General features: G+C 34.4%; 1 protein-coding gene across 1 annotated transcript; it reads right to left on the reverse strand.

The window, feature by feature from the left end:
* Positions 1-4,686: 4,686 nt before the first annotated feature.
* On the reverse strand, positions 4,687-10,667 carry LOC117340929 (homeobox protein BarH-like 1). The gene is made up of 3 exons (XM_033902712.1): positions 9,500-10,667; positions 6,041-6,336; positions 4,687-4,957 (listed from the first exon to the last, which is right to left on the reverse strand). The coding sequence occupies exons 1-3, from the start codon at positions 9,762-9,764 to the stop codon at positions 4,709-4,711; spliced, it is 810 nt and encodes a 269-aa protein (XP_033758603.1). The 5' UTR covers positions 9,765-10,667; the 3' UTR covers positions 4,687-4,708.
* Positions 10,668-13,037: the final 2,370 nt, after the last annotated feature.

Genomic DNA, 13,037 nt, shown 5'->3' on the forward strand with positions numbered 1-13,037 from the left:
TACAAACTTGTTTGTACAACCGAAAACTTCTAACTATACCTTAAGTCTTTGGAATTCATATGTAAATAATTAATTGAATTAATTACAATCCATTGCATTCGTCTAACAACGTTTATTCGTTTCTATATGCCGATTTCGAGACTTAAAACACTGAAGAGTTCCAATATTGAAGCGTGAACATTAACACTTGCTCTATAAATCGTCCTAGAGCACCCGACTACCCAAAATTAATACTTATGAAACAGACAAGAGCGTGAAGGTAATTGTATGAGAACAACGAAAAGTGCTGTACATTCGTACGAAAATGACAAACATCGTCAAAATTATCAAAAAAGTAGTCAATTAATCGGCACTTCGTCAATTAATTACCAGTTTATAACGCCGTTATGTCACTGTACGTGAATAAATAGAAGAATGTACAGCACTTTTCCTCGGTTTCTAAGTACGATGAACAAGTGTATCACGTTTGTTTGTACGGCAAAATACGTCAGTTGGGTGCTCTGGCCATATTTACCGACCAAGTGTTAATGTAGTCCTTCGTGCCGGTCACGTGATCACGCGACAACACGAGGACCGAGGAAAACTTCCCGATAAGGACGTTGGACACCTAACATTACAATTCGGTCAAGGAAACAAACAGAGCTGACGGGGAAATTATTAAATAATGCATTTATTAAAAAACATAACGATTTTAGTTCTTTTTAATATATATGCAACATTAACCCACATGCGGGGACCTCCGAACACTAGCCGGATGCTCTACCAATTGATCTACCTGGTCACCGATGATCGACCCAGTCCAGTCCCGCTACAGTAGTTAGACTTCCCTTATTCCATTGAACATGCAGTAATACGCATACAATCAGTGTTAATTTGCTAAAACGAGCAATATTTAGTTATATAGGGGTGTGTATGCTATCCTAAAATCCATACGGTCTACAAGTGATTTCCAAAAGTTTCAGACAATGTTTAATGTATACCTCACACTTATGTTCATAGATAATAATGTTTCAATTTTTTAATATGTCCTGTTTTAACAATACATACCAACAACGAAATAGAAAATTGCTTAATAGAATTGAATTTGGTTGATTGATATATATTTCAGAACAACCAGTTTGTATGTGCGGGATGGATGTATGTTTATCAGAATATGTATACAGGTATAGGAGTATGTATGGTTTGTATGTATTTATCCTTGTAGTTAAATTGAAGATGATGATGAGTATGATGATGATGATGATGATTGATTATATGATGATTAGTATGATGATGAGTAAAATGATGCTGATGATGATGATGATGATGATGATGATGATTATTATGATGATGATTTTAATGTTTAAGTAGGATGATGAGATTATGATAATGAAAAAAAGTTATGGTGACGATGAAGATGATAATTATTATGATTATGATGATGGCAAACCATACATATTGGAATCGATGTGTGTCTGTGTGTGTGATGCTTATGTATTTATGTATTTAAAATGTCTTTAAAAATAAAAACAAAAAATATAAAAAAAATATATATATATTTCAGAACAACTGCGTTCCTCCGTAAAAGAACCACGTTTTACTAATATTTTACGCACTTGAACGAATTATCTATGTCCTTAGTATAAGTTTTTTAATCCTAGTTTACGAACTTGAACGTTAACAAAATTAAACAAAGTAGCGTACTTCCTTAAATGTGCCTTTTCCGGACTCAGTGGAAAACTGGTTGAAGTATGGTTAGATATATTCCGGGAATAGAATCTACAGTTAAGTACCTACACGTAATGTTTACATTGCACATTTCCCTTAATATATAAAATACATATGTATATCTACACAATGGTGGCCGCGGTGACCGAGTGGTTAAGGTGTCCCGACACTTTATCACTAGCCTTCCACCTCTGGGTTACGAGTTCGAAACCTACGTGGAGCAGTTACCAGGTACTGACCGTAGGTCGGTGGTTTTTCTCCGGGTACTATGGCTTTCCTCCACCTCCAAAAAATTAGCATGTCCATAAATAACCCTAGCTGTTAAAAGGACGTTAAACAAAAAATCAAACAAAATATATATACACCATACATATTAAATAATGTATCATTATGTATATGAAGTCAGTTTAAATTGACAAATATTTTTCTGATCGTCTATCAGATCCTTTATAAATCCAACCAAACCAAATACAGTATTTTATGAATACCACTCTGTTTGGCTTTTACTTCTGCACTGATAGGGAAAAGATAGGGAGGTGAAAATCACGGTATCAAGTTAGAATTCAGATTTAAGGGAAATACCTCTGTACATTAAAGTGATTTATTTTAGATAGGGAACGGAACAAATTTATTTGTTTATAACCAAGCTGACCCTGTGGTATATATGTATGATATCGGACAGGGAAGTTACCTTTGTACCTGTATAATTTTTTAATCACAAAGAAATGAACTTTGTTAGTTCTTCTGTTTTGTATACAGAAAATAATAATCATCATTATTGAACAACTACAAAATACATGTATATTTGTAGACACACTACATTGTGTCTCTATTTTTCATATTCAATAAGGTTAAGTGTTTATGGATTTCGTTGTCGCTTTCACTCGTTTGGATTTACATAGCAGCTCTGTTCAATACCAGAAGTCACTTACTTGTCGCTATATTCTCCTGGACTTAAATTAAGTATTTGTTTAATTTTTATCATTTTTTATTGATTTTTTTGTTATTCATTTACTTATTTTTGTTTTGTTCTTTTTTATATTGACTTTAATTTATTTATTTATTCATTTATCTTTATTTTTTGTATTAGTTTTATCACTTTCAAATGGACATGTATACGTAATTTCATATCAGTTTAAAACAATGAATAAAAATTAGTTAGTGTATAACATTTGGTAACTTTTTAGATTTTGATTGAAAATAACTCGTGGCCGAGTAAGGGATAAATTATTGATGATTAATAATTAATCACATATCGTACAGGTATCCCCTTTATCAACCCGACATTCTTTGAATTCCCTAGCGTCTTTTACGCGGAATTGTGTACTTTGTAACATGAGATTTTCTTCTCTTTTTTTTCCTTTTTTTCAAATTATTATCAAACACCAAATTCCATTCTTGAAAAGATCAGCATCGCGGGAAACGTCGACGGTAAAATTTAAGCCAGCGAAACATGTCCTCTGAAACTGGCCCTGGTCAATTAACGTTCCAATTGTACGGAACTTTTTAAACCTGAAATTATTTATTGGAAATAATTAAATTCCTAAATTCTGTTAAATTATCTTATGAAATCATAAGGTAAGGAGTGATAGGTCATGTATAGGGTTTAGGTCTCACACAACTAATCATTTCACCATATACTATAACCAGTGACTCCATCCCCTCAATCGCTCATTTAGTTTAAACATTATTTTATTCAAAATATGGCAGTGACAAAATAATACAAAATCAACAAAAAGGATTCGAGAACATGTACATAAGTACTTATATCAATTCAATCGCTCCTTTAAGTTCTAAGGACGTTAAATTGATATCGAATTTAAGTTTGATTTTAAGCTTTAGCTAGACGTAAAATTGATATCAAATTTAAGCTTGATTTGAAAATCTGAAAATGGCGTAAATGGATAGGTTTAATAGCATATAAGAGCACGCCAGTACTTGAAACAAAGTAAACGCTGATATCTACAATGAACTTGGACCTGGGAACCCCCACCTGGGGAATTCACGCCATTTTATAGCTGAGATCATACTTTCTTTAAGTAGGAGTCTATATGTTTGATTTTCTAAATGCCAAGACCCTTCTCTTAATCCTCGTATATAGAAAGTACCTTTTCCATATGGTATTTACGCGGGAAAACGGCTAAATGTACAAACCTAAGAAACACATTTTCTTAAAGGACGTCGTTCAAGCAAAACTGCAGCTGATTTTCTGAATTAATTGTGTGATATCTTATTATGTGTAGTGATCGGCTATTAACTCTAACCGGATATCAGTATCGAGTAAAACACCCTCCCCCCCCCCCCCCCCCCCCCCCCCCCCTCCCATTGTATATGCGGGGTTTTATTGAATTGTCTGATCTTCTTTGCCTCATTTAATTTCTAGATTAGACAGTGCGCTCTTCATCTGTTTAAATCGAAAGATAAAGAAATGAATATTCGATATAATATACTATAGATATATTTCAAGCCTTACTAAAAAAATGTCTGGTACCAAATCCTCGCTAACAAGTACCAATATCCGGTGTCGTTAACACATGGTGTAGATACGAAGTTACTGAAATATCCCATGTGACTGTCTCATGGATTGAAATTGATGTAAAAATCAAATCCATTGATATTTTGACAGCCTGTAAATCGCAGGCACTCGGGGTTTTTTTTCGAAATTTTTCGGCATAGTCGTTTTATATTCTTTTGGCCCCGGATATGACGCGACAGGTGGCGTTACTGGTCAAGATGAAGTATGTGATTGGCCAATGTAGCGGTAAATGCAAAATGCAGATACGCATTTAAAAACGGAACAAAGTTAAGATTGAATGCAAGCTGTATAAATGAATGTATCTTTTCAAATGACACATTGATAAAATTATATTCCTGATTCAAATGCAGTCTTATATTACATGTACGTTGAATGGCGAATGATATGAAGCGTTGAGGACAGCAACATTTCATCAATTTAAAGACTAAGAAATCAAGTCGTTATTCGGACTTTTTTGCATTGTCTTTAATCATATTTGTCTGCATCATCATCACCCAGATAAGGCTTATGAAAGACCTTCTGATAAACGATATTTTTAGAAACGGATTCTGATTGGCTATTGTCATTTACAAAGTTGATTCTCATTGGTGGAGTTTCAGGTGAACGTTCTTGTGTTTGACGTGTTCCATGCTGTTCCCTCTGGACATCGTAGTTATCTTTCCTTGGTCTGCCTTTTGGTTTTGTCGGTGATTCAGACCCACCTTTCTGCATGACCTATCAGAACAAGAAAAATATTACATCATTTCACCATAATGGTTCTCTTAAAAAAAAGAATTACATGTATACTTTTTGTGTGACCTTCAGCGTAAAACATTTCTGCAACAAAGGAATTATTCAATATCCGCTAGTTTTCGAACTCGGAACCTCTAGAAATCTGTTGGATATTATCCTGGCCGAGTCGGTAGGAAGCAGCTATTGTTTTACCGGGATCGCATTCTCATGCAATATTAAGGAAGTGTAACGTTGAAAAGCAAAATTTAAAATAAGTTCCATTTTTTGGCTCCCGTTTCTACCCCAGGAATAAAAAAAAATTACTTACGAATTCATCTCCAATTGATGTTTGACTAAATATGGTTGTAACCAACTATGGAATTAAGGAGAAGCAGTGACTTAATGCATACTTTTAATATTTAATTTATCATTATTGGACCCCGACCATCTGTCCAAAGCCTCATTTATTACTTAACAAATAATTGCCTATACCTGATGATGATTTAGACCTAATTTGGTTATAATTCACTCAGGCATTAATGGCGAGTAGTGTTTTAAACATGAATTTATTAAAATAAATTTGGGATCCCGTCTAATAACACACGTCAAACTAGATTAGTTGATCAACAAATTTAGTTGTGACCCACTTAAAAAGCAAAATTTTAATTTGTCTCCCTTTTGCTGCCTCGTCCCTCTGTACTTAGGGACAGAACCTTGTTTTAGTTATTGCCTTCCCCAAAAGATTGTTTCAGGCTCAACGTGCGATGGAGGGCGCACGACGAATGAGGGAAAACGATGGCGATACATAGGTCATCCTGATCCCTCGGGTCAGAATACCTAAAACGGTAGTTTATCCTTGCTTGACTCTCAGCACTGACTGGGATACACAGGAAAACATAACTGACCCTTTCCGGTACTAATATCCATTGTCTACATGCTAAAACGCTCTCGATATAACATTTCAGTGAAATAAACTGTAAAGCTTTCCAGTTAAAACGCAACTCTCTATGATTTCACCGTTTAACAGTATTAACCACCAGCATCATAAAAAGTCTTTTATCTTAAACAGGAGTTATCTCCACTTACCATTTTCTTCCATTTCATCCGTCTGTTTTGGTACCAGGTTTTGACCTGAATCTGGGTAAGTCCAAGACTGTCAGCCAAATCCAGCCTTTCCGGCGTAGACAAATATTTTTGTCCCTCAAAACGTTTCTCTAAACCCATCAACTGCAAGTCAGTGAAAACTGTCCTGCTTCGCCTGCATTTTCTCGGCTTCATCAGACTTTCCGCGTCTCCGGGTGACCTTGACCTTATGTAAACCGGAAGTGGAATAGGCACAGTCATGGCATCCCTCAGATCCATCATGCCATCAAGAGGAAACCCTGTCCAGGAAACAGAAGAATGCTTAATGACGCAATTTTAATCGCAAAAAATGCAAGTTAATAATTTTAAAGGAATTTCAGATAGAAGCGGTCCATAATAGAGGAGGTTTATGCTTTGTGGTGAAGGCGAAATCACGGATCGCCAGGTGTTGTGGTTGTGTCCATGGGCAATCATGACACTTTTCTCTAGTCCCCTCTCTACCTTAAATTAAATACATGTATATGTAAAGGCAGAAGGTCCATACAATTTCCTCACAAGAACATATGATCATCGCCTGTTTTAATTTACGTTTAACTGACATAACTTTACAATGCGTATTGAAAAATCATATGAGACGTTCGTTTGCGTTGAATATAACGCGAGAAATGTTAATTTTGTATGTGAAATAATATTGTAAATTATACAAAAAGAAATCAGATAAAAGTGTCAAAATACTTATATAAATATGACACTTATATTTATATAGATTGGCGTTACATACAGTCAAACCTGTATTAAGCGGCCACCCAAGGGACCAACAGATATTGGCTGCTTAAGACAGGTGGCTGCTAAAACCAGGTTGGCCAGAAACGGCCGGTTGTCCAATTCTTTTTTCAACAGTTTATTGAATTTATCATAGGTTTGACTGTAGCCATGATAAAACACGACATCGTATCATAATGACAATAGAGTCTATTGTGAAAACGTCAGTTAACGTTTGACCAAATAATTGAATTCGTTGTAGTCAATAAAAAGGGAGAAAAACGTGAAAGTGGGATTTGCTGCTTCCTTCTGGCTGTTTAAGATATATAACTAAATGTGACATAAATCTAGAATAAAACATATACGTGTACATGCTACGTTAGCATGGAAAATCTGCTAGATTTCTACAGCGAATCTGTGTAATACTTTCGGACTGTCTTGTCCTATGATTAGGACCTGGTGAGATTGGGTTAGGAACAAGATTGCTGAGGTATAATGATAATGCATTTTATGAAATGACGGTCACTTTAAGCTAACCTACCTCAGTGAACAGTTATTCAATAGTATGTAGTTTGTTAACGCAAGTAATATTCTGGCGGGTTCTGCATTTATATTTTCGAGCTTTTGTACATATTCTAATGAGATTCCGTCCCAACCGAAGTCAGCGTACTCTAACAAAAGACGAATAAACGAAAAATATGTATTTTCTAAAGAACGTCTTTCTAATTTGAATTTGAGTGATCGCGGTATATTTAATATACCAGAAGCTTTACTTATGATATAATTAACATGATCTAACGAATTATCATTATCTGAGAACGTTATACCTAGGTGTTTGCGAAATTATACATTCATTATATGTTTTCAGAATTCATTTGTAGAACACTACGATTCAGGTAAGTATTTTCCCTACTAATTATCATACTTTCCGGTCTTTTTCGGATTAAAATCCACTCACTACAGCTTCGACCAGCTTGTCATGTTATCTAAATCACTATTCATGAAATAGCTGCACTGGACAATCGACTATGGTATAAAGTGTTGTATCGCCGGCAAATACTTTGACGGTAGATTCTATTTCTATCACGATAGTATTGATATAAATCAAAATAAAGGGCCAAGAACAGAGCCCTAAGGACTACAGCCTTAATATCAACCTAATCAAAATCTACATTTTTAATTAAGACGCCCTTTTCCTGATATAAAAAAAACATTTCTAACCATTTTGAAAGAGATCCTATAATATACCAATTTAAGATAATTTATGAGTTAGTCCGGTAACTTATTATTATCGGTACGATATGAATGAGTTGACGGAAACAGTTGTCAATATCTCCTTAATTACCATTATAAGAGTAAATACAAAACTATGTAACGTAATTTATTTATTTAATTTGAGAGTGGTTTCCTTGGAAACTGGAAATATATTTTGCGCGTTTATATCGTAGGCCTTTTGTATTTAATATGTCAAAACCGAGGGGAATTCCTTCGTTCGGACATCAGAAACATGCACAATTTCCATTGATGAAATCTATGTCCGAACGATGACTATATGAGTGTCTGTGCCTACAAGTAATGAAATTAACGCAGAAATGTACAGGAAATAGGCGTGTCATATACAAATACCGTATGTCTTTGTGGTAATTAGTGATACTTCGGGTCGAATTAAGAATTTTCAGGACTTAATACTACAAGATCTTTGGTTAATCTTGAGAGTAAAACTGCCTTATTAATGTAGAGATTATAAATTTTACTACTTTGAAAAAAATACATAATTTCAGTAAGTTTGCTTTTGACGACCTTAACTTTATTCAAACGAAAGGATGCCCCTTTAACAAATTTCATAATTTGAAAAATATTTTCCATAGATTGTCTAGTTCAAATATTATTGAAAAGTATTAAAACAATAATTTAATGTTTAGTATATGTCATATTTAAGACATCATTACTAATGGTGCAAGGGAATGGATTGTAAGGCACCCACACTCAACTATATTTGGTTGTCTGGGTATCTCGAAATCTGATACAGTGTGAGCGTGAAATGTGTACTAAATGTGGATTGAAGATGCTTTTTCCTGAAAATAAACAATAATGTTCGCCTTTATTTATCGCCTTGGCAAGAAAGGTTGTCTGTTTCAGAGTGAGGAAGCATTCCTAGGAGTTTGTTTAAACTCTCGACTCATTAATTCCGCAGTGCCGTAATTAATGCAACTAAAATCATTCCGCAAAGTAAAGATTTATTTTTTAAAATTCGCTTTTGTTACCTACAAACGAAGTTTCAAATACGTTCAAATGTTTTCATGTTAAATAGTACTTACAACCGTCGTTAATTTCCAATATTGAGTGTACGTGGTATACAGATACCGTTTGAAGTCTAAAAAAAACAGAGCCTTTTTTTTTCTATAACTAAGATTTCTGCAGCTACAAATTCATATATACATATATAATATGTTCAGAGTTCGTGTAATTATTTTTTTTATTGATTCACTCAAAATTTTTCAAACATATTATACCATAGCATTAATTTACGACCTTGTAATCCTATGACGTCGAATCTAATCAATAAACTTAATTCCAAATATGTATTCAGCATTTTTAATACTGTGAAGTTAAATAGATAAATAAAAATTAAGAGATATATAAGTAAATGAATAAAATAAAATTAATAAATAAAACTTTAACCCCATTTTTGAAGTTTACCTCTTTGCATTGCATTGTAGACACTGGCCTGGTATGGAGTCATTCCTAAAGTGGGCGTGGAAACAGTCCCGACGGATCCATTCTGGTAGGAGTGGGTGAGGTAGGGTTGGGAAACACCCATAAGATTCTGGTCCATCCCGGAATAGAATTTCCCTGGCGGCGTCGGATTCGATGTCCCTACTTCCGATCCCAAAATATCCCGGATAAAAAACGACGAAGATGAGGAGGAGGAAGACATTTTTTGAGGATACAAATGTCCAAACATGATGGTACCGTATATTAAAATGTCCAAATTCAACTAATGTAAAGATAAATTTAAATGGCCGTGTTTTTGATAATTATTTGATAATTATCAAGTCATTTATTGTCAAAGAATTGTTTTTTAAAGAATATAACAAAATGATTATTTTCCCATTCCACATTCTTCAACACATCACCCAGAATTTTGTAGAACTACTTGTGTCATTTTCAACCTAGTTACAGTATTTATAAATAATATTGACACTAAATTGAAGAGCGAGTCGAATTATTGTGCCTTATATCAATTCTTCTGTTAGCGTTCACTGTTATTCCGGAAACTCTCTCACAAATATTGTCTCTGTTATTTATCCTGGTGACAATCTGGTTTCTTCCTTCATAATTCATGTGCAGATTTTGTCGCGTAAAGGGCCTTGTCGTGCGTCGCTTTGTTCAATTTCCCAGCTTTTTAACAACAGCACAAATTACGCAAAAATATCCAGTCCATTTCTTTAAGTCCAAGATTAAAATATCATTCGTCAAAATTGTCCATCTTCTTTATTCAGCCATTGAAAACAGTTCTGGCGTTTAGAAATTGTTTATTGTTAACTTCCGTTTCCTAACTTACTGTAATTGAAGTGACTTGTCTTGAAATGTAAACTTAATATCAAAAGTGAGTAAATTCCCAATCTCTAACTGTCGAAAATGCTCCTTGTAATGCCACTAAAATGTCTGTCAGATCAAACGTGTTAAACATCACTGACGAAAAAATATTCTACTCAGAAAAATGATTAAAACACTTCCTCTCTATAAAAATAAATTCACGTCTCGTGTTGATCCACAAGGTGGGTGTTCGGAAGATTTTCTTACCGAAACGGTGTCTGTTTGTATAAAAATATCATTAACACTCTCTAATGTTTGAAAACTTCTATCGAGGTCAGGGCACAAGTCGGACTGGCGAAAGTAATATTTATATAAGCCAAACACCGCAGCGGCCAATCAGAAGCGTCGTTATCAGAATCGGTCCGAGCTAATTAACCAATCAGCACGCATTATCGTTAAATAAATAATTCTGCTGCGGTATACTTACAAGATGCCATATGTGCTTGTGTAAATATAGACTAAGTAGGTGGAAAGGACCTTTATCATCCGGGTAATCGGAAATTAATTCTCTCCGACTTGTCGTTCAATTTACCGGTTTATATAATGAACGAGAGAACACCATTGGAATTAGTGGGAATTTGCTCCAGCTCGTGTCAATCTGAAACACGACGCACGCGCGCATTCCACGTACAAACAGCAAAGTAGCGGAATTTTGTTTGGATTTGAGATTGAAATAAGTCTTAGTTCCTGCTTAAAATATTGAAAGTATTTTGTTGACATAGTAATATGGAGCTGTATGGATATAAACATATAATCCCACTCCCAACCACCACCCCCACCCCATACCCACACCCAACGTTAACTTTTATTCAACTATAATTATTAATTTTGCTCCAAATAAATAATCCTTGCCATGCGTGTGTGGTATCGGATTTGTACATCAAATACACTTCGTGCATACGGCATCCAAAATATAAGTTTTGTAACATTTTCACTAAAGTAATATCATGCATTAAGAATACAACAAAGAAAAAAGACATACAAATAGAATGTTAATCTTAACTCAAATTCGATAAACGAGGACGAAGCATAAATAGACAGATACAATTTGAAAAATAGAAGAGTATCCTAAAATGAACACCTGGACAACCGAATATTTTATACCTGTATATATTGAGCAAGAGAACGCTATAATTCCTTTGTAATGGAATTATTTAGATATTCATTATTGTTTTAATTAAAAAGATAAAAAAAGTTTGAAGGTTGGCAATAGTGTAAAATATGTAATATTTGGAGGGTGGTAATAGTGTAAAGTATGTAATATTTGGAGGGTGGTAATAGTGTAAAGTATTTGTGTAAAGTTTGTTACTTTTTGTTTGAAGTATGTAACCTTTTGAGGGTGGTAATATTGTAAATATGTGAGTATGTAACTGTTTTTGTTTTGTTTTGTTTTGGGGTTTTTTTTGGGGGCGGGGGGGGGGGGTGTATTTGTGTAAAGTTTGTTACTTTTTGTTTGAAGTATGTAACCTTTTGAGGGTGGTAATATGTGAGTATGTAACTGTTTTTGTTTTGTTTTGTTTTGGGGTTTTTTGGGGGGCGGGGGGGGGGGGGGGGGTGTATTTGTGTAAAGTTTGTTACTTTTTGTTTGAAGTATGTAACCTTTTGAGGGTGGTAATAGTGGTGTAAAGCAAGTAACTTATTTTGCAATTTATGAAACTATACAACAAACATTTTTTTTATTGTTTTCAATCAATACATAATCACTCTTGAATCGGAGATGCACACACTTTTAAATGTGGAAGTACAATATATCGAAATATTGGACCAATCATGCGCAGAGAAGTTTGGATTGAAGAGGACCTGGTGCAAGGAAGCGTTATATCGAGACTACAAACATCGACAGTTTCTGATGGCTATATCTAATTATTTAACTGTAATTAAGTGTAAATAATCTACCTATATCCACCATCACCAAGATAATCTAATCATCGAATAAGTCTTCTCATCTCTTTAATCGTTGATCTTAACGTCGCCCACGCCGCTCCCGCAGCCATATCGAGTGTCCATCTATGTCCGTGTGCAAACACAATACTGTCGTAATAACGGACTGGTCGTCTGGGTAATGTCTGACCAATATCCCTTCACCATCGTCTCCATCGTCACGTGGTATAGATCAAATAGATCAAATATACCAAAACGGTAATGCATTGAAGAAACATGTTTCTTTATTAATTTTGCTCTTCGAATGCATTTTTATGTAAGATTTATCTATATACACCAGCAGTACATATCGAGTACTCACATGTTTAGTGTGGTAACGCTCTTGTCCCTCTTTAACAGTCCTCGTGATTTTCATTTTCATTCATTGGTTGTTTTAAACATGAAGGAATACCCCTCCCCCTTTCTCTCTCCCATCTAATAATAATATGCGCCATTGTAATTTTCTGAAGGTGAGGGCATTATAATCCTTTTTATTTATATGGTAATACATGAACTGTACCAACATCAAAACTTTAAGGATTTTATGTAAATTTATCAAAGTACTGTTTTAAAATGTTATATGATTTGTTCTCCATGTATATTAATATAGACATTTCGTATATTGTATTTATCGGATGTTGTAAATATGTCCTCTCTATACATTGTATTTGTTGTAAAGGGAATTAATAAATAACGTCCAAAGTGATATGAAAACAAC

This window comes from Pecten maximus, chromosome 13, assembly GCF_902652985.1.
Source record: "Pecten maximus chromosome 13, xPecMax1.1, whole genome shotgun sequence".
Taxonomy (NCBI): domain Eukaryota; kingdom Metazoa; phylum Mollusca; class Bivalvia; order Pectinida; family Pectinidae; genus Pecten; species Pecten maximus.

What these genes read in the sequence shown, in the direction of transcription:
- LOC117340929 (XM_033902712.1), bottom strand. Translation starts at nt 9,764, where the DNA reads ATGTTTGGACATTTGTATCCTCAAAAAATGTCTTCCTCCTCCTCATCT. An exon ending in CTACAATGCAATGCAAAGAG is followed by an intron (nt 6,337 to 9,499) that starts GTAAACTTCAAA and finishes TTTCCTGGACAG; the next exon opens with GGTTTCCTCTTGATGGCATG. An exon ending in GGATGAAATGGAAGAAAATG is followed by an intron (nt 4,958 to 6,040) that starts GTAAGTGGAGAT and finishes TTGTTCTGATAG; the next exon opens with GTCATGCAGAAAGGTGGGTC.